The 22,940-nt window shown below is 44.3% G+C and overlaps 1 protein-coding gene across 1 annotated transcript in view; it reads right to left on the bottom strand.

Annotated features, from left to right (window-relative positions):
- Nucleotides 1-22,940, bottom strand: part of agrn (agrin) — a 295,804-nt gene that overhangs the window by 88,707 nt on the left and 184,157 nt on the right. The window contains exons 6-8 of the mRNA XM_071203838.1: nucleotides 21,116-21,340; nucleotides 17,556-17,762; nucleotides 6,885-7,106 (exon numbers count right to left, since the gene is read on the bottom strand). Of these exons, the coding sequence (XP_071059939.1) occupies nucleotides 6,885-7,106; nucleotides 17,556-17,762; nucleotides 21,116-21,340 (654 nt within the window). The remainder of the gene's footprint in view (nucleotides 1-6,884; nucleotides 7,107-17,555; nucleotides 17,763-21,115; nucleotides 21,341-22,940) is intronic.

Genomic DNA, 22,940 nt, shown 5'->3' with positions numbered 1-22,940 from the left:
TTTCAAAAAGGACAGGTCGAGCAGCTTTTTTCATTTATTTTTCATGACACAACTGTCATTGCAGTCTGTCACTGGATCAGGAAATACATGAGTTGGAGCTATCGCCTGGCAACAACAAACACTGCCATGATCACTGCCATGCCATGTGGATTGGACAGTTTTTGCCATATATCTAAAGGTGTCTGTTTCACACCATTTGACCTCATTTAAATAAGTGCAATAGCAATGATTGAGAATGAGTTTCTTTTGGTCTTATTTGTACAGCTCTAGCATCTTCGCAAACCGTTTGTGAACTGGGTCCTCCGTGTAGAATGGATGTAACACTTTATTGGAGTCCACCTGGGACAGATTCAATTGATTTGAAATACTTTGGAAAGGCACACGCCTCTCTATTAGAATGTGTCACGGTTCAGATGCATGTGTGCACTCAAAACCGAGCCATGAAATTCAAAATAACTCTCCGCAGATGAAGGGGGGGAAAATGCTGCCAAAGTGCAGAAAGATTCCAGGAAGCACAGTGGGCTCCATCACTGAAGAAATGTTTGAACTACCCAAAACGTTCCTCTCTTTAACTGACAGCTTCAGGCATTCACAAAAATAGTAGAAGCTGGCAGAAGGACAACCGTCTTTTCAGCACTCCATCAATCAGGACATTACAGGAGAAAGGAGTCCGAACTGGTACTTCTGAGAAAAAGGCCACGAGACAGCAAAGGGGAGTTTGCCAATCGACACTTAAAGGACTCTGAAAGCATGATTGAAAGGATTTTCTGGTCTGATGGGACAAGAATTGAACTCTTTGGATTGAATGCCAATTGCTGTATATCTAGTGACAGCCAGGTAGTGCTCATCACCACGACAACACTGTCCTTTGGGGGAATTCTGAGCAGCAGGTACTGCCATAGCTTTGGGAAGTGAATCAGAAAATACACACTTTTCTAGTTGCATTCCTACGGTGGCCGCCAGGTGCAAACTCGCTATAATTGCCCGAAACATTTCAATTATGAGAAATGTCCTGCAGTTTCAAAAACGATGCAAAATAAAGAATCTTAAATGTGCCAAAATACGTGCAAATTCACCAACTTGACAACACAAGTGCAGCATTTAGAATCAATTCACCAGCTTGACGACACACAACGGAAACAATGACACAAAAAAGTGATGCAAACAGCTGGGACCGGAGCGCTTGTTGACATTCAGGTATTATAAAGTTGGCCAACTGTCACTGGACAGTGATCTAATATTTACATTTATTTTAACAATGTTATCGCATGATTCTAACGCTAAAAACAACGCTCCGGTCACCTTTTTCTTATGCAGTGCTTCTCGTAAGTAAGTGAAGATGTTTCTTCATTTGTATGTGTAGTGGCACATTTGTGTTTTTATTTTTGCATGGTTTTTGAAACTGCAGCGCATCTCTCTCAATGCACTCCCTTTGGAAAGTTGCTTATCAATATGCCACTTTCCCACTATCATCCAAAACAGACTTAGAGAGCTTATAAGTTGGAGCAAGGCAGGCTGGGATGTTCAGGGTACTGACTGATGCCGCATGGGGCCGGGAAACAAATGAGAAGGCAAATGCGAGGCCTCGTAAGCAGCAGACAGGCGAGCAGTATGATGCGCCTATCCCTCTGACACCAATTACACCTGGAGGATTGCATTAGCCCAGCTCGCCATCACATTCAATTAGGGGCGAGCTAATAACCGCTGCTGATTTGGCACTAATGGAGAGGGACGAGGCCGGCCGCTGGAACTCTCTTTCCACACTAATCATCTGTTTATTACTCTTTGAGTCTTCTATTGCCTCTCCGTCTAATAATAATAATAATAATAATAGATTTAATTTGTTGGCGCTTTTACAGCTGCTCAAAGACGCTTTACATATATAGTGAAGAGAAAATAAAATAAAATAAAGGAACAACAAATAAATATATAGTTAAAGTAAGACGGAGGCAGCGGGAAGGGGCGTGGTGGTGCAGCGATCAGTGCTGTGCTGGCTAGTGCTGGCATCCACTCTCTGCTTCGAATAGGAGACTGAGAACTGAACAACCAGCATGTTGCCCGTAGGAGCAATATATTCCTATATTACTAATGTTATACTTACACATTGCATGAGAAGAGCATGCAGGATCTTTTTCTTTTTGTTAAAACAATGTGTATTTCTAGTTTGGCTGTTGAGGGTGTTTCTGGGCACGCTTCCTGTCTTAACATCTTAAAGCATTTATAATCTTCCCCCATGTAAAGTAGATAAATACACATAATATATCAAATGGGAATTGGTGTGGTTCCTCTTTGGCTGTGGGAGGTATACATCAGGAAGTGGCGGTGCCGAGAGTTGCCCGTTATCAGGCCTTGTGTCCTGATAGCAACCTCGCCTATTTATCTGCTCATGTCCCCGGCACCTGGCTCCGCACGATCCTCCAGACAACACCGCACACACACGGAGAAGGAGAGGAGTTGCAGTTCAAAGCCAAGAGCAGAGGGGGGAATTGTCGCCATTACTGGCAGTGTTAAGATGTCCATTTCGTGTCATCTCAGATTAAGTTATCTACAAATCTGAGTTTTAGTGAATGTTTTACTTCAGAACTTCACAAGCATGACATGATGAGACTTTAAGCTAAAGAGTCTGGCAGGCAAGGCATCAAGATGGGTTCTAATGTGCTCATCTCATTTACATGTGCTTTCATGTCCACCAATGCACACATCTCTCCAGCCAGTAATATGTACGGGACAACTCAGTGTGACCGAGATCAAAGTAAGATATTTTAAGACCTTCTTATGGTAGTTCTAATGAAATATAATACCAACTGAATCCAAAGCACCAAATAGGACCTGCTCTGGCCGTGAAATGGCTTCTGGCGTATGAATCTGAGCCAGAACTGGTGCCCAGATCATAAACGTTTGAGAATATGTGTGCACTATTCATAACAAAAAGGGGTTAAAGTGCAAATGTTTAGATTCATATTTGTATTTTGTGTATTCAAGAATTAGTTTTTGACATGGTTCTTCCCTGCCTGTTATACTCACACACTGAGCATTTTTTTAATTAGGAAGCTACTGTGTTCATTAAAGGGGGCAATATTACGCTATTATTCAGGGTACATATTCATATGTGACATGTCTCCATGCTTTAATGTTCAAAAAGCTCTTTATTTCTCTCATACTGCCTGGGCTGAAGCACCTCTTTCCACCCTCTGTCTGAAACCAGAGCCCAGTCTGCTCTGATTAGCTGGCGAGCTCTGTTGTGATTGGTCAACTACTTAGAGATATCCCGCCCCTTAGCCCTTATCATGTACAATGTGTTGGAACGCTAGCCAATAGCAGGGCGAGTGTTGCGGACTGATTGAACTATGTCACGGAAGTAAACAAAGGACTACTATCTTAACACAAAGATGCTGTATATTAACATCAATTCTTTTTTTACGTCATCAATCTTCTCCCTATGTCTTGCCTTGTCAAACTTTTGATAGGAATTTAGATAGAGTCCCCTTCAAGTCCCCTTGACAACAAGGTGCTAATGTTTGTTGTTGCTTTGTGACAGCTGTGTTAGCACTGCTCTTGGAAGTGAGGGTGAGAAACACCGGCAGCTTGATGTACAAAGAGGCATTGAAGGCACGAAGGATTGAGTCATTGAGGAGGTGAAAAAACAAATCAAAGACCTTCCAGCTTTGCAGCGTTTTGTTGATATCCCTCACTGGGGAACAACCTGGAATTGCGGCTGAGGGGGTCTAGGCGGAGAGTTGACTCTGTATTAAGCAGACAGGAGTAGGCTGGTTTGTGCTTCCAAGGACTCTGAACATGCCCGGGTGATAACAACACCCCAGTCGATGCCTGCTCGGCCGCTACACTATTAACTCTGCCCCCCCCACTTGCTCTGCTTCTCTTTATCTTATTTACTTCCGTCTCCTCCCCCTCCCAGCATTTATTACTTTCCCCTCCCTCTTTCCTAGCCGCTCTCATGCTGCCGTTATAACCTATATTTCTTACTCAAAGGTGTATATCATTCCAAACACCTGTGGGAGAAAAAAGGGGTGAATGTGTTGCCTCTGCCCTCATGTGTTGGGGTAAAGCCGTACGAATGGACCCTTTTTTCAAGGCGTCTGATATCCAGCTGAGGGGGTATATTAACCGGGCCTGCCCGTGTTACAAGGTCGCCCCTCCACTAAAATGCAAGAGCAGGAAAGAATGTGAGAATAATAAGTAATCTCACTCATACTGCTATCGGGTTAGCACCTGGGCCATATAGATAACCGCTATGTTCCCAGCTCGCAGCCAAGGAAATGAAAAGACGGCTTTGCCCATGAGGAGCTGTGGAAAGCTACACACACACACATATACAGTACACACACATTTAAGCACACATGCCAAGTCAAGGCAACCTCCTAAACCCTTACTGCCCTCACCTGCCTTCCTTAAGCCCCTACTTTTGGGTTTGTACGCTAAGTAAATGCGTTTGGATGAAAGTAACAAAACAAGTTATACAAATAAAACCATTTTGATGTCTATTCTATTTGAATAAATATGAAGTGAATATGAAGTGACCTTAGAAAATAAGACGTATCATTATTGAAAACAAGGAGAAATCAAAGTGAAGAACCTAGAAAATGAAAATGATAAGGGTCGGGGTTACTCAAAAACCACATTATTCCGTTGCTCATGACTTCAACTTTAAATTCAGATGCTTCACAGCACCCGAAGGCGGCATATGCTCCTTCCCGTTCTCTCCCTTTCTGCTCCATAAACATGTATAGTATATTACTTGGGGGAATAGCCTGCGATAATCAGGTGAGATAATAGCTTAAGTCAGTCAGTTGTTATGGTGCTGAATGAGGCTCAGTAAAGCTGTGCAAACAGCCCAGAAATAACCCCCATTACCATTGCCATCATTCCTCGGCTGGCTCGCGCCCGGCAAGCCAATGCCTCAGCGTTTTTATGGCACCATTGCGCTGACGCAGGCCTGCTTCCTATGGGAGCCAATAACCATCCATAGTGCTGGATAACAGACATTCCCCCCCGCTACGCCAGCTTGCTCTGCTTCCCGCTTTTTAAAATAAAGACTATTAATTACTGCCGTGGGACCAGCGGCCGACAGACCTGTCGTCTACCTGCGCACCAAATGGAGTCTGCCCACCGACCAAACACTGCTCTCGCTCCATTTCCTGTTGGCATACATCCTTGCGCTGGATTTCAATTTAGTGGATGCTGGTAGGGGGAGTATGACAGATGCAACACGCAGGCAGGCAGAGAGGGAGCGCAGGCCAGGCGGTTCCAACAACGAACCCTGTCATCTTCTCAGAACAGAGACTCAGAACACTATAAAAAACACACGAGCCTGGATAAACAAACTCCACCTATAAACCGCACTTTTGAGGACAAACCAGAAGGGTGCGATTTTATATCAGACTAAGTTATGATCATTCAGCTAACTGCTCAGCAAGCATAACACCGCAGAGGGCGACACATTTTTATAGTTATGGTCTTCAAAATATGCAGGAAGAAAAAAAAGGCTATTGTAGGAAAACAGTGCATGAGGTAGCATAGAGAGTCCGGCCAAGGGGCTAATAACCGCTGTGCTTCTGCCCAGCGCGTGTGAACAGCAAAGGGCTGGATGGTAGACTAGGAAGAATACTCATTCACCAATTAGAGTCCATGGGAAAAGTGGCCTTCTAAAATGGCATTAAGCCATTAAGAGTTTTCTCTAAGTGGGTCTACCAAGCTGTAAGTAATCTGCCCGCATGGCTGCGTGCCTGCAAAGTGGATCTGAAGATATGTTGTACCAGCTCTGCTGTGGCTGGTGTGCTAATGACTCTCTGATACAAAGCCAAGTGCCTCATGTAGCCAACGTGGATAAGTACGGTTGGTATTCTCTTTCAGCAGGAGTAAAGTGCACCTTTACTTAAAGGTCAAAACAGGCAAATCAGAGTGTTGTTGTTGTTGTTGTTGTTATGGAAGGGCTGGAGTAGAGCAGGAGGAGAGAGATGAAGAGTAATGGACCACGGATAAGAGATGCATTAAGGCGAGAAACTAAAGGTTTTTCTACACTGGTCGATTTCAAATGTTTGGGCTATTCTACTTCATGTGGAAAGATAACATGAAGGTGTTTATTATACAAACATTGTCGAGCTATGACTTTAAATCTCTGCATAATTCACGAAAAAGCAATTCCTTATTCATATTTTTAAGAAACATTTTTTATACAGTTTCAAAAACACAAATCTTTAAATACCGTTTCTCAATTGTCGTTGTTTTGTTTATTGTGTTTCATTCATAACCAGACCGAAATAACATCTACATACTTTTTGTAATGACTTTTGACATAATTTGTATTTATGGAGTGATCCAAAAAGATATTCTTAACTTCTTCAGTGAAGACCTTTGACTATAACTTGTCAACAAAATAAAACAATAACCATTTTTTATTTCCAATTTTCAGATTTCTGTAATAGGAATCTATGCAAATGAGGACAAACTTATTTAACCATGTAAACATAAAATATCAAAAAAAATTGAAACTTGTAATACTAAAAATAATTGCCTTGAAGTGTGTAATCAACAGGGGTGATATCTATTACATATGTTCCTTATCCACCTGTAGTAGTGAGAGACCTAAAGCTGTATGACGAACTGTTTTGACTTTATTGGATATGCAAGGGAAGCCCTGAGGGGGCCAGCATGATTATAATTCCATATATGTTCATTGTTAATGTCTTAGCAATATAATTCTGCCTGTGGGTAATGTAGCACCATTAATTAATTTGATCCTAATTATATTCCACAAGGAGACATCTTTCCCTACCTGTGAGCTATAATTCACCGTTTCATCGTGATTCAATGAGTGAGCGGTGCATTACTGTGTAATGTAATGTGACTGCGGTGCGGCTACTCACCACAGGGTCCTTTGTGCTGGATGTGAATGGCCTTCTGCAGGGCGCAACCCATCGCTCTCATTTCACAGGGGCTCCCGTAGCTGTGGCCGTCGGATCCGCACACAGGGTCCGATGTTTGCGGGCAGGCCTCGGGGCATTCGCACACCGGCACGTCGTTTTCCACCACGCACACCGCCCCGTGATCACACACCTTAACAAGGCAGGGGCTCGGTATGCTGAGATCTGAAGGCCGAAGTCATAGAGGGCAGAGTTAGAGGAGGGGGGTATTGGACTGGGTTGATGGGAAGTGGGGAGGATACATGGTAGAGGTTGGAGAGAGGTCTGGGACTGGAAAGGGCAAAGGTCACGGGGAGGTGTGTTAGAGCGTAGCTACACGGGGAACTGCAGGTTGGTTGTTAGAAAGGGAGGTTTCGGCGATATGATGTCATATGCAGTAAATCTGTGCGTCCTATGTCATGTCCACACCTTTGTGACTACCCTGATGTATCCTGCATCTTTAAAGAATCCGATGGCACAAGGGAAGAGGATACAAACATCTAGCCCCGTAGCACAACCGAGATGAAACGGCCTACAAACAATGGCTGCACATTTCCTTTTTTTGGGGGGCAATAAACGCCCGGATTAATTGACGTTCCCAATGTGCCCCTTCAAAGAAAGTCATTTGCATCTCAGTGAGAGCCACCGCTTCAGCCAAAGCTGCTTGAACTGACACGGAGGAGCGGGGAAAAGACGTGCGTGTGAGAGAAGCTGCAGAGGGAAATAAAAGAAGAGGAGAAGAGAAGAAAGAGCCCTCTGCTTAATAATTCACAAAAGGCGAGCTCCTGGGCTGAGGCAGATATGAAATGTGAACATCACAGAGAGGTGTCTGCTCCAGTCTCTCCCTCTCACGCACAAGCTCCAGCAGGACTTCATTAAAACCACGACTGGGTGTTGCACCTGTGATTCTCGGTGGTGGGAACATGGGTGTCAGCTTGGCTGATATAACTTGACATGATCAGGAGAGAGTGGAGAAAAAGGCTACGAAGAACTCTTTGATCATGGCGTACCGTCCTGACACAATCCATTTTTTAAAGCTTCATGTGTCAATCACAAATGTTATATGGCGTGGTGGTGCTTGGGTTGATGGTTAAAGTCTGAGCCTTACGTCAGGACGGTATACACTCTGGTATCAAGGGTAAGCAAGAGACGATAAGCGGAGTCCAATGCAATTTTCATTTGGGAAGCTTCACGCATGGGGGGCGGATCACTCAGCTAAATGTGGCGTGTCTGCAGATTGGTGGACAAAGCAGAGGAAGGCATCAAATCATTCCTGATGAGAAGTGCTCAAAGAGGTGCATTCTAAACAGAATGTCAAGCAAACTTCCTCCTTTTCTGCTCTTTTATTTTAGCTTCTGTTAGAGGGGTTGGTGTCATGGAAACTGCCCCGTGTAATGACACCACCCATGGCTCCATCATTATTGCGACTATTATGGGATTAGATGGCATCACAGGGGGCAACTTGTCATGTTTTGGAGCCTCGTGATTAATTTATCAGCTCAGGATCGTTCAGTAGTAGCGCCTATGCTGGGGTAAATGATCACCGGAGGCCATTACGTTGTTTTACGTTGATTGAAGCAATGGGATAGGTAATGCAATTGTTACCGGTTCATCTTAACTTTAAAACATTACAGCTGAGGTTTAGTGTAAAAAAGTTTGTATACTGAAGGTTATCCAAAAGAAGCAATCTCGCTTGAAAAGTGAAGTCAAAATAGTGGTTGCAATAATTATTCTATTCTGTTTTTTTTTTTTCTAGAAGTCTATGAGAAAATGACCCTAATTATCACTTGATTAGTTCACCCAGTGAACATCTTCCTAGTAAGTTTACAGTTTTAGTTCCAAGGGTTTCTCGTTGCAGGTTGATATTAATTTAGCTAATTAAGGTCTCATTAACAAATAATTATACTATAACGCTGGGTATGTTTAAGGATTTAAGGTATGCTTTCTTTAACACATGATTCTTTTTGGTCTGTGTTATTGCCAACATTTTTCTTACAACTTTAGACACTAACTTTGTCTGGAGGCAAAAGAAAACCAAGATGGCCGTCGTTTAGCTCAGTTGGTGGAGCTGGTGACCCATGTACATGCGGACGACCCGGGTTTGAATCTGTCCTGGGACCATTTGATGCTCGTCATCCCCTCTGTCTCCCCCTTCCAAAACTTTTATTTGAATAAAGGCACTTTTGGTAGTCCAAAAACAACACCAAACACCAAAGCCAAAGTCTACGCACCAATTGGTGACTATGGTTTTCCATTATCTCCTACTATATTTACTGCTAACTTTTGGCTTAACAAATATGTCTGGATGTCGAGCAAGGACCCCATTGTTGAAGCAAATCTTCCATACTTAGAAGGCGGAAGACATCTATTGTTTTGTGTGTTTGGATACCAAGCTGCTTTCTCTAAAGAGCTTGGAGGTGCTACACAAATATGTAAGCTTCTCAGGCTGCGGCCCCACGAGGACGAATTTGGTCGTTTGCGTTACTGTTTAGTGTCATATAGACCGTTCGGCCACACGAGGACGACCGAATACAGCACTAAACGACTGAGGAAACGACAACGGGTCCCAAGGTGGATAGAAATGCATACGCCACTCTCTGGGGGGTCAAACAGCTCCGTGTGTGCGCCCTATACGGACATTTTCAGATCACTGATAGTGATTGCGCAATAGCCCCGCCTCTCCCCACCTCTTCTGCTCACCTCCGCTTACCCCGCGCCAGTGCTGAAGTGTTTCGCCACCAACAACAACAACAATGGCGGATCGCAGAGTTGCTATCGTGCTCCGGACGCTATTGACCATGCTACAGTTGTTTGTGCAACATCTACAGCAATAATGATGAGGCAATAGCCCCGCCTCTCCCCACCTCTGCTGCTCACCCCCGCGTCAAAGTAAACTGCATCCTGAATTCAGATTATTTATCTTTCTCTCGCGAGTGAAGTCTAATCTGACAGGACGGAGACACGCAGCTCTGCCCACCTGCAGCTCCTCCCGCTGCAGCAACACACACACTTCAAGTCAGATCATCACCCTTAGCTATTTTAATTACCTCTCAAACTCCCTAAACTAGTTTATTTTTTACTGTCGGCCGGGTCACTCATTACTGGATCAGCTGCTGCATGAGACAGACACTGACGCTGTCCGAAGAGAAGGAGGAAAAAGCGAGGCTCCGTGTATTTTATCATTATATTATATAGAGTCGTTATTCATTTGTTTTAAAGCTCAATAAATAACAAAGAAGACCTTTGACCGGCACTTTTATAATTGTGTCCGGAAGATTTCAACTTTAATACACGCTGACTGGCGAAAAACTCTGCCCGGTTCCCTCGGCCCCCACCGCGGAGAATAAACAGAAGGGCAACCATGACAACCATGCTTCTTCGCTGCTTTTGTGGAGGAAGTTACAGCGCCACGTAGAGGCTCCTGCATATGTACTGCAGCTTCTCCAGCGGTTGGAGCTAAACGGAGCGGTCTCATGTGGGCAGACACTATCCGGATAATTATTGCATGTGGACGGAAGCCGTTTGCGATTGCGTTTGCGATTGCGTTTGCGTTAATCCTATGCGTTTAGCCGTTTTCGTCCTCGTGGGGCCGCAGCCTCAATGATGCTTAATTTGGCACACCTTCAAAAACAATTGAGTTCCCGTGATGTCTTACCGACTTCCTCACATGTGTCTGAAAGTGTGTGTGTGTGTAACATAAGTCGTAAGCCTGTGATCCGGGCTTAACCGCGCAACCTTGGTCTGCATGAAAGTTCACCAGCCCACTTCCCAAGGACGGGTTCCTCAAACACAACTGCAGCCTCTGATAACGCCTTAGTCTCCTTTTCTCTTTGTTTCACACCCATAACAAAGATGAAAGAAAATACCCCTCCAAAACTAATTTTTTGTATCATCCTCTGGGGGGGACCATTTCTGCCTGATTTATTAAGTGGAAAGGGTGTAAGAAAAAAAGAAAGACATGCCAAAATCCCCCAAGTGTAACAATCTTATGACACAGTTAAAAAGCTGTCTTTCTCTTGGTTGCAAGCAGGAGCTTTGAAATGGCAGTCTGTCACAACTAAGGCTTGTGGGATGTTGTTCAGAAGCCTGTTCCAGCTCTTTCTCTCTCACTGGTTGCCTCCCAGACACTTACATGCAATCTTCTTCATGCACGTATCAGTGTTTTTGTCAGCTAGGTCCAGAACAAACCCGAGTTGCCGGGTTTAAACAAAGCTATTTTTATTTCTATGAGGGAATTAGCTTGACAGTTGAATGGGAACATCTGCAGTGCCACACACGTGATACGCCTGGTGGCCGAGGCATTCTTTTAGTGGCTGAGCAGGTGCAGTGAGTGGGCTGGGGAGAAGTCAGGAGCAAACTGTGGAAAAAAAATCATGAATATTTCTTTCTAATCAGGGATTCTGCCGTGCAGCTGTGCACTCTGCTACAGTATGTTCCCGTACCGTGAGGCTGGTGGAAGAGACTTTACATTCTGGGTGTCACCTGAGTGTGTCTCCTCACTGCCGGCGGCTGTGTAACTTCTCTTTCCTAATTAGTGTGGTATTTGAATGGCACGACCCTGCTTCAGGCCACGGAGGGGATTACTACAGGTTAGGCCGTGCTATATCAACACGAGAGGTCTTGGATGAAGAAATTGAAAGGACATGCTCGTCCGATGTTGATATATGCCCTCCTGTCCAGTATCATTACCACCCTCTTAATAATGTTATCCGACTGGTAAAGCCACTTCTAAAGCTTAACAAATCCCCTGTAAGGTGGCCGTGATGGCACAGCTCATTGCTGCAGTGAGCGGGCGCACTGTTAACCCCCTCCCCGTAACATGTCGCTGAAATGCTGGGAGATTATTTTGGCGAGAGCTTCCTCCCATCTCCGCTCAGCTCATACATATGTAAATTGGACTTTTCCCCCCTCGGGGTCTGTGTGCAATTCCAAATTGCTGCCTGTTTTTTTTTTTTTGCGGGGCAGTGAATCGGTGAAATCCAGGTGATGCTTGTAGTAGCCAACTGGCAGGGAGAATCACCAACAACCTATCACAACGCGGGACTCCAATCTTCATCGTGCCCCGCCCTCTTTGATTTTCACCTGCAGGGCTTTGATCCGAGTCCCCTTGCCTCCCTCACATTAAAAGCATTTATGTATTATATTAGTCGAGGGGAAAGGGAGGTGCAGACAAAAGGCTATATTAGCATACAGCAAAAGGGATACCCGCGGGCTGTGTCTGTCTACTAGTGAACACTTATCACAGGCAGGAGGGGGGGCTCTGTACATATCACACATAGGAACACGCTGCTCTTCAAATATGGTGACAAACAAAAAACTGCGAGGGGGAAAGAAGAAAGGCATGCTGGGATCCCTGATATTTGTGACATGTATCCATCAGAGGTGAGATGACGTCTGAAAAGGAATCCAAAACGAGCGATATTATCCTCGAGGATTGTGACACAGGAAGTTTCAAATATGATTTCTCGATTTGATACAAAAGCAAACATAAGAGAAAATGAAAACGACTGTGCTTATTGCACGTTTCATTAAGTCTGGAGAGCTAGAGCAGAGGAAACAGGAAGTGAAATCAAATAAATTGGCGGACTGTTTGGTTGATGACACCGACTACGCTTCGAGTCACCGACGGCACCCTGTTGACCCTCAATCCTCGTCAATGTCTGCTGGATGGCAGCCCGCAGGTCGCAGTAAGTGGACCGGCGCTCCCTGGCTGCTGTCAATCCGGCTCCCTCGGCACTTCCTCTAATTAACTTGATTAGGAAAAACAGCACCAGTGATCTCAGGCTGACTCACATGCAGTACCCGAGCCGCCGACTGTGTCCAATCACTGCAGCCGGCAGAGATGCTAATCAAATAAACATGCAAATAATACAATATTCCTCACAGAGTTTTGACACCTAAGGTGACTGCATTTCCTCTCCCGCTCTTTGTCAACGACAATGTGTCTGCCGTTGAGTGATTTCATGTTAACCTCCGAAGGCGACAGATGACACATTTCAAGCAACTCGCTCGCACTGCCTTCAGTTAATTTGTCTTCTTCTGCGCTTGCAATCAAAAATGCACACTCAGCTGTGCACACAGAACATGTCAAAAAAGCTGCGAAAAGAGATTTATCTGCCCAGAAAAACTAGCCTCTTTCGTTTGTTCACACTTAGTTTACCTGACAGTGTGTTCCTCTCTTCCCGTGTGTTTCAGTGTTTTGTGAAATAACTGTCCACGTCTTAAAAGCCCGACTGCGGCTTGTATCTTTGCTTCATGAACTACCAATTAAGAGACTCTCCACTTTCTATTCTGCTAACACCAGACGCGAGGCCAGTACGTCGACAGGCTCCACGGAGTTGTGGTGAGCCACAGCTTCGATTGATTAAAAGTGCGACTGAATATTCCCTAAACTAGCCTGAAGAGGAACACAAAGAAGAAACAACACACTCTGGGAAAGAAGCGGGGAGTGATAGAACTTGAGCCAAGACAAAGAAAACAAATGTTGTTGTTTTTTAGCCTAAACAACTTTGCTTCTGAGTAAGTCGCTTGTGAATAACTCTCATATATTTGGCTGTTTTTGTACCGTTAGATCAGTTCACTCTCTTTTACTCTTTTACACTTAAACACACACCCCTACACAACCAGGTTAGGGACAACTCTTCACGGTGATTGAACCATGTCCTTTCAAAGCTTCATTACTCACGCTGCAGCTCCGAATATCTTTACATAAAGCTGCAGGCACTATATCTCTGGTCCAAGCAGAAGCACATTACGCAGAGTACATTACACACAGGTGCAATGAGGAGTTGAGGACCCACTAAGCTATTTTGATCATTAGTGGGGAAAGCACGGTAGATGTGGACTACTTTCTGTCTTTTCCTGACTTATCAGCGTTTTCCAGCTTTAAAGCCGACATATAAGAATCCTTTTGATGAGCCTTGAAAGAACCAACCAAATAAGGAAGCAAGAAAAAAATTATTTGAGTCTTTGAAAACGTTAGCGTGCCAATGTACCACTATTGTTTGGTCCTCTAAATAGAAAACTGCAACACTATCCAACCCTGCACACACACGTCCATGTTTATTCCGTGCTGCTGCCCTGCTGTGCTGATACCATACAAGTAAGGGAACATAAAAAAAACAGGACTTAAAATGTTCTGTATGATGAAACATGATGAAATAAAGTCCAGAGTAGAAAGGAATCACAACTGTTGACTTGGATGCCAAACCAGCTGCCTCTTTGGTGATGAAATATATTTTCTCTCTTAAGTGTCACGGCACTTAAGATTCAAGGAAAAGATTTGTGACTCCGCCTGGATGTAAGTTAATCAGTTCAACGCCACGCATCTCAATCTGTAAATTGACCAGCTTTAGATATCAATCAAATAGTTCCGGGGAGGACAGCAGTCGGGAAATATAGACATGTGTTGCATGACCATTCTTTGTGGAGGCGAGGGTTGACATGGGAGGGGGGAGGGGCTTGATATTAGGGCGCTGTCAACCACAGGGAAGTAGATTTACGACGGTGCCAGAACTGGAGAATTTCATCCGTTTGACAGCTGACAGGGCGATCGATCACCCGGCCCCGACGCACCACTCAGCCAATGACACAAGGAGGGGGATCGTTATTTATCAAATAATGATAATTTAATATATCAAACTCTTCCTTTGCAGATACATGCAAGTTTGCCTGAAGCCTTCCAAATCTGTGCGCCGCGATCACACAGCGAGCATTGTGGAGGAGGCTTCTTTTGACGCTGCCAGTCACTGTCAGAGCACAAGCACAATAGAGCACAATAGACGTGTGTGTGTCCCACGTTGTATACAGTGTGTGATCAGTGTGGGCTATTGATCCATCTCTGACAAGGCAGGCTTTTCAGAAGACAGAAAGACGCACCGAACACAAATCTCATATTGCATTCATCATTTTGGAAAGTGCTTTTTTTATGTCTCTGTAACTTTGACTTAATCCTTCTAATAGTGTGTTTACTTATTACATGAAAATACACAATGTGTGCCATGAAGCGCTATTTACGCCCTGTATTTATTCTCCATTCATTTATTTGCGTGACACTCTGGCGAAAGCCTATCAACGTCTGGTTCTCCGGACTTTCTTGAATCAATCTTTAATAGAGGGAAAACAGTCGTTAAAGATGTCTTGTATGTTTTAAATGCCAGTGGGTTTTTACATTTCTAGTCAATCATGCTGCTCTCATCTTATGACAAATGTAACTGACATTCTTTTATATTTTGATGCACTCTTTCCAGAAATTAAACAATTAACAATTAGTGTGCTTGTTCTCTCGCTGACAGCCCCCCAAAAAGCATGCATTCAGACTTTTTTTTTAATACAATTTTGCATTACGGCATTCTTTTGATGCGTTAATTGCAATTAAATCACAACAACATCTGATTGCTTTGGCTCGTACCGCTGTCGTTAACCAGATGAATTCAGCTGCGCGAAGATTCGAGAAGAAGAGCCTAAAAAGCCTTTTGCGTTAAGTGTGATAAAACACTGACAGTAAGACACATAGAAAGATCGGGGACGGAGAAAGAAGACTGACAGAAAGTAAGAAAGAAAGTTCTAACATGTGCATGGACAAACACACACACACGCCTGCATATCATCTGTCTGACTGAACCAACAGTCTCTGTGGGCACCTACGCTCGCCTCTTCTGATGTTTAATTAAAACCGAATAGAGGGAGGGGGGCGTTTGTGGCGCTGTGTTTTGAAAAATATGCAAATGTCAATACAAATACATTAAAGAAACATACAACCAGTCGCTGACGGCTGCGATGCGCACGGGAAGGGAGGACGGATGAAGAGAGAGAAGGCATGTCAAATAACTAAATAAATGAGGGAGGAAGGGGAGGCTGAAACACCACTTGGCAGAAATAATGAAACGGAGCAAAACACATAAGAGCTCGCGCTGCCGGTTCCCCGTATTTAATTTATGCGCAGCGCAGATAGACAAATAATGCTAATGAGAGCTGGAGCCTCCCGATGCTGACAACTGGAGATAACTTTGGTATTCAGCTCCACCCTGACGCCTGGGGGACAGACACATCCCTCTGGTTTTATCACAACAACAATGGCAGTGTGGAGGGACACTCAGGACAAAATAACACTCCGTGTCTGCTGCGTGGATTTGTTGGTTGAGGTATTAGGTATGACACCAAGCAGCACAAGCTTCGGGTTTATCATGCATGCTGGGGTATGGGGTTACGATGGGAAACAACAAAGACGGTTCTAATTCAGGAGATGGTTAGAATACTACAAGATCAGCCAATCAAAACTCACTTATTAATAATAATAATAATAATTCCTTACATTTATTATAGCGCATTATCAATGACTCAAAGCGCTTAAGAGGTGCTAACGTGAAGGTACACCCGATTCAAAGGCATAGATTACTGTCAAAGACCTTTAAAGATGTTACTTTTCTCAGAAGGAAGATCAGAATGAATGCAAAAAACCACCATTAATTCTAAGTTAGAAACAGTTAGTTAGAGGTTTGACTGGTATATGAATACATAGAGTACAGTTTAGGTGCGCAAAGTGTGAAACCTGTGAATGATGTCACAGGAAACTGTTTTTCAAACGTTATAAAGTCAAAGTCAACACATCTGTTCAAGCCTGTTCGACTCCCGAATGGACACCTGCCAATAGTTGTTTGCAATTTTAATTAAATAATGGCCTAATTAAGTTTACCCAAGATTTTTCACATTTAATGCTAATGTTTTTAAAATGATTTTGCTTTAGCTAGGTGCAAGTTGTATGAGGTGAGAGGGGGTGTGAGGTTAAGAGCTTGCATGCATCTTTCTGCATGCAGAGAAACAGGAGTCAGATGTGAGCGGTGTGAAGGCAGGTAGGAACAGGAGGAGTTGTTTTTGTTGACAGGAAATAAAGCACAGAGAGCAGGGACAGAGGAAGACTTCTCCAACCTCACGGATCACATCTTTTCAGCGGGGTAAACAGACGGAAAGGACATTGATGACACAAAGAGACAGAAGGAGCGAGAGGAAAAAGACAGCTGTACAAGACCCCTGCTGTTAGGTCCTTTGGGAGCGAGGGGGGAGGGCTTCACCCCTCAGAATCCACCTGATGAGGTCGCCCACTGGGTGACCCCACTTTCCACCTGCAGCCAGACAGCAGCCAGGAGGACGACCACAGGGACAAAGACAGACAGACAGACTGAGTGACGCACTGAAACAAGAAAGAATAGCTTTTTTTTATATACAAGAATAAGCAACACACAAGAGACAAAGACAGAAGAGGAGGGAGGGAACAACACGACAAAAGCCACCAAAGTGGAAGACTTGCACTGGTGAAGGAGTAGAATACAGAGAGTGTGAATGAATGAAACATGAAGGTGGCGTTTCATTTAGTTTGAGATGGAGGGATGGAGCGTGACAGGGATGAGGAGATGGATGGGAGGTGGAGGAGTGAAGGCACCGGGTTTTTTTTGTAAAGAAGGCACACAGTCGGCTCGAGTTTCCCCAACAAACCCCCCCTCCTCAAAGAGCACACTGAACCGTTTCTCAGTAAAGCACAGACATACAAACAGTTGGCCTAGAAGGGGAAAACACACGTTGAATATACATTCAAAGTACGCAGGGAGAGTTCCTTTCTCTTCCTCCGGCTCCACTCACCACAGGGCCCCAGGTGCTTGATGGAGATGAGGGTCTTGCTCAGACACTCGGTCGTGCGCCGCATGCAGTCGTTGGTGTAGGTCTGGCCGTCCTTGCCGCACACGGGCTTGTAGGTTCCGTCGCACTCGATGGGGTCGCAGGAGCAGCGGGCTTTCGGCTGCTCCACCAGACACACGGAGTTGAAGAGACACTCCTCCTGACAGTCATCTGGAAGAAGGAGACGGGGAGAAAGGCACGTTTATTTATATAGCACCCTTCAACACAAGGCCATTCAAAAGGCTTCAGAGATTTCTCTGACAAAAGACAAAAAGGTCATTTATATAGAATTTGTGGATCGTCCAAATGGTAAATGGACTAGATTTTGTCTTTGTGACATCCCGAATTGCTTTTAAATGTACAAGTCAGCCTTCACCCGTTCAGACTCCTTCCTAGAGAGGCAGATGCTTCCATAAAAGTCGCCACCTGCTCTAACCCTAACCCTAATTTCCACACATGAGTCCATTCCATTAGAAGCAGGTGGGGGAGATGTATCCAAGGACACATTCACATGTTGACTTCAGGGGAATCGGGATTGAACCCCTGACCTTCCGATTGGAGGATAACCATTTACCTCCTGAGCCAGAGACTATTTGGATTTCTCTTTAGGGTTAGGGTTAGGGTTAGGGTTAGGGTACCCTAACCCTAACCCTAACCCTAACCAATCGGCAAACTTGCATGGAAGCATTTGTTATAGTAACATGTTGCCACTAAAGACTGTCAGGTTCTCTTTTATTGTCACACGTCTTTAAACATTTTGAAGAGTTGGTTTCCAGAGGATTATTTAGATAAAAGTGCGACAGGCTGATTACTATTGAGGAAAGGATAACAGAAGAACTCTGCAAGCCAAAACAAATATTTCAAACTAGGAGTCTGAAAACGGGCACATTTTGATTTCCATTCAAACAGTAATTCCATGTTAGGGTGGACTGATGCCGTTGGTACGGGTAAAAGCTTTTCTCTCAGCAGCAGAAAGGCGGTTTGACAACTCACCGAAAATGATTATATGTTACCATGATTGAGTTAGTTGTAGTGTATTAGTGGTTTTAAGAATAATTAGGGACTGTTCACTACTAAAGAAAACTAAAAAAACGTTATTATATTTGAATAGAAGAAGTAATAATAATACATTTAAGATGAGGTTTAAGAGCTGGCTGGTGTACGGATACAAAACTAGTCATAAAAAGGAGTCTCTCTTTATTACTTTACGTGAGTATTTGCCTGGGTATTGTAGCAGTCCATTTGTTGTTGTCTTAGAAGTCTTTCATGTTGTATTAGGTCAGGGGTGTCAAACTCAAGGCCCGGGGGCCAAATCCGGCCCGCGACCTAATTTTATGTGGCCCGCATGAGCTTGCAAAGAATATAATATACCATACAATTGGTGTAATTGTTGAATATTTACTTTCAATTATTTTCCCTAGACTTCTGCTTTCAGACGTAGTTATTTAGGAAGATATTACCAGAACTGATAATAATCCAATGCAGGGCCAACAATGTAATATAATACATTATTTAATATATATTATATATTTACATATGTATATTTATATATAATTAAAATTACAACCGGCCCTTTGAGTACAAACATAATGCTGATGTGGCCCGGGATGAAATTGAGTTTGAACTTGAGGTAAATTCTCCGGAGAGTAATGATTGCTCTTACCGAACAAGACTTTGGAGGATGAACCTTTTAGATGTTATTTGAAAGTATAGTTCGCAGTAGTTCCTCTTCAGGATAGTGTGTACTACATTGAAGAAAAGTTTCTTAACTTTTGGGCCAAAAAGATCCCACTTTGTAATTGTTAAGCCATGATAAGCATCACGTTTGCCATGCTCCCAAACTTAAATGAAAAAAGTTCCCCAAAAAACTTTATTAAATTAGAAACCTCGTTAGGGTCAAGTTAAAGTCTAAACTATTTTATTCATTACATTTTGACTCGCTAAGCAGAAATCGACAGTATAAATTGGGAAGAAAGAAAGGAAAACTGCTAATGTTCGACGGAAAATGTGCCATTGAAGTGAGCAAATCCAATTTGAAGCAGGCCTCTGTTCTGGAGGCGTCCACTAGGCTTGGAATGTATTTCATCCCTGATCAGTGGATCAAATTGGTACAGCAATTCAATTCCTTCTTCTGCGTTCTTTAAAAGCCTGGCATGCCACACTTAATTACATCGCCGCTATATCTGAGCGAGAGGGCTACACGGATGTGTAATGTCATGGCTATAAGTCCAAATGGCAATTTTCATTACGACACCAATTTGTAATTTGCTTTGGGATATGATTTCATGGATCTCTGTTTTAAATTGAATCATTCTTTCATTTGAAAGAGGCAGAGAAGAAATGAAAAAAAGATCATCCATTTGCTCAAGAACATAAAGTCAGACTGGGAATGTGTGCGATTTTAATCCCCTGCTCCTCCATCAGTCTGTGAAGCGGGGCGGACAGGAAGATGTGTGTGTGTTTAAGAAGTGTGTGTCAGACTTTTGTGTTGACTGTACCAAAGGGGGTCATGCAGCGACCTATTCTGGTTGTGGTGTTGTCAGGGGGTCTCAGGACATGACTGAATCAACACAACAGTGGGTTTATCGGGCCCCCGGCCGACAACACAGCAGGGGAACATTGGATTTCCTCCGATGGCTATCAGATGTACAGTAACAGCTGACAGGTCTGTGTTGACTGAGGCTTAAACTGCCTGTTCTAATAGCACAGATAACAGACTACTGCTGGCATGGATACGGAACGGACCCCAAGACCCCGGAGTGATTTATCTCTGTGCCGAGCAGCGGGACACAGTCACACAGTCGACTCCAGTACACCTGATCAAATATTAGAAATAAGTCATGTGTATTGGACATATCACCATGGGGTGCAAATGTGTTGTGACGGTTTTGCCTCCTGCATACTAAAACCCATACATACAGTTTTCTGATGTCTGTTCCGTAGACACATGTCGTGCATTTGGAAGCAAATATCTTAAGAATCTATGACATTGTTGGGGTGTTTTTAAGTTGAATCTTCAGACGTGTTGTAGATGAATTAAAGGGGCCCTCATATGCTGTTCTGGTTCATGTGTGGGACTTTGCTGACTGTTTACATACACAGACACCTACAAGCTACAGGAAAGGGTTAACTCCCCAAAACACAAGGCTTGGGCATTCTTTATGAAAATTAGAACGATAGCCAATTGCTGGTGGATCAGTTGGTTATAAAAGGTTACATTTCAGAAAGGATGGTTTGAGTTGCTAGATTGTGGAAAGTATTGAGCTGATTTAGTCATAGCTATCATAACAACGCAAAGTACAGGCGGAATCATAAATGGCTTGACTAACAGTGGGACGTAAAAATAAAAAGCCTGCATTGGAGTTACGAGTGTGTCTTTCCCTTACTTCCTTTTATGTCTACCCACGAGCAGACTTTTGTTTCTTCCCTCCGCTCCACAATAACCGTGCTTTATGATGGAGCAAGATTCTGAAAAGTTCGAAATCGAATCATCCCAGTTGACTTTCAAACAAACGGGCCCTTACCCTCCCTTCTGCATTTCCCATTGTGGATCTTCTTGACCTTGATGCCTTTCCGCCTGCCGGTTGCTTCCATGGCGCACTCGCTGGGGTATGTATGTCCATCACTGGCACACAACGGCTCGCCCCCCGGGGGGCATGATTCCGGCAGGGGAGAGAAGATGGACTGGCGGGTGATGCTCTCCACCCGGCACTGCGTGGTCAGACTGTTCTCATTGTCCTTACATGGGTCTGTGGAGAGAAGCACCTTCATGAAGCCAGGCACGTCAAACACTTTTATCATGGATTACATTTCAAAATGTATTCTTGTTAATTAGACCCTGTGGGATTGAAAAAGAGAGCTTTCATCAAAGAACATATCAGTCAATCTTTGTTCCTCTGTAAAAACAGGACAGCAATTACTTGGCATGAGGAAAAACACCATTAGAATATATCAGGATGTGGTCAGGTCCTTTTTTTTAAATGCCAGTAAACAACAAAACGGTTGGAAGCATTAACTTTTGTTTGCCTAGTAAATTGAAAAAAGAAGAGACGGGTAAAGACAAAGAAAGGGAAGAGCAGACATGACCCTCCATCACTGTGGCTCCACAGATACTATCAGGGGCCCAGCAGCTGATAGGACCTTGGATGTAAAGTTGAGACAAGGAAATGGATGAAGAAACGGTGCTCCGAGTTGCTCCCTGGCACCTCCCTGCTTACAGGGGGCCGTCGGCTTGGCGCGTTAGCCGTATCAGCCGTGATCATAATGGAATTGGTTTGTGGATGTGCGGGACGGGGGGGAGTGCCTTCATGTTATAGGAGCTTTATCCTGCCCGCCACGCATTTCAGCATGTAGGAAGACAAAGGATTTATGTAGCACCGTGACTTATCGAATCGCTGCCAAGCTGCCGGCGACTTATTCAAAACGCACCGAGGATGAAACACCCTATCGTCGGGAAAGGACAACACAAAGAGAGAATAAGGGGGAATGGTTTCCAAAGACCTCTGGCAGGGATGCGAGGAGCAACAATGTGGAGACACAAAAAGGGAGTTTGGCGGCGGCGGGGCTCGGAGGCCGGAGTGGCCGCTCGGCTCTGGCCAGGCCGGGGATTGTCTTCTATCAGCACAATGGAAAGGCTTGCAGGGACTAGTAACCAAGCAAACAGGGTTTTTTGTATTTATCGTAATGCATGCAGCGTCTCGGCATGACGCAGTGCCTCATCCGCCAGCCAGGCTATTATCTGAGAGAAAGACCATTACCTCCCATAAAGTGAGAAGAACAGCTTCCAGGATCCATGCTTTCGTCTAGCTGAGCAAGTAGGGTAATTACAAAAGGAATGGCCTGTTTGCTGCAAAGACTAGCCGTGCGTATAAATCAAACGCCTTTGTCCAGCTAGGGCTAGCGACTTGAAATAGCAGAGGCTTTCGATGAAATGGCTGCAGGGAGATTTAGAGGACCATAAGGGCCGATTTGTCCCCCGAGCCCCGGCCTTCCCCAGGGAGGGTGGGCCAACTCAGGTCACTTTGGCCGACTCCCGCTGGATTTATACGAGCAACCTTAGGCTGGCGGACCTGCACATCCATCTCTCTTTCCCCAGCATGCTGCTCTGTCTCCCGGAGGCTCAGGCTGCTGAGAGACAGAGCTGCTGTCTGCTTCTCTTTCCCTCCATCTGGCTTCAAACAAACAAACAAAACCTCAAAGTTGAGTGCCTCGGGAGTAAACAACTATCGCCTGATGATAACAAGGATGAGCAAAAAAAAGAAAGAAAGCCGGGCCCCCGACGATAACGACAGCGGCGAAGACCTACTTAGAGAAAACAACAATTTGCACCGCAGGAGTACCTGTGTGAAG

The sequence above is a fragment of the Pseudochaenichthys georgianus genome, chromosome 7 (genome assembly GCF_902827115.2).
Source record: "Pseudochaenichthys georgianus chromosome 7, fPseGeo1.2, whole genome shotgun sequence".
In the NCBI taxonomy this organism is placed as follows: Eukaryota; Metazoa; Chordata; class Actinopteri; order Perciformes; family Channichthyidae; genus Pseudochaenichthys; species Pseudochaenichthys georgianus.
Note: the sequence above shows the minus strand (reverse complement) of the source record. Positions and strands in the feature narration are given on the sequence as shown.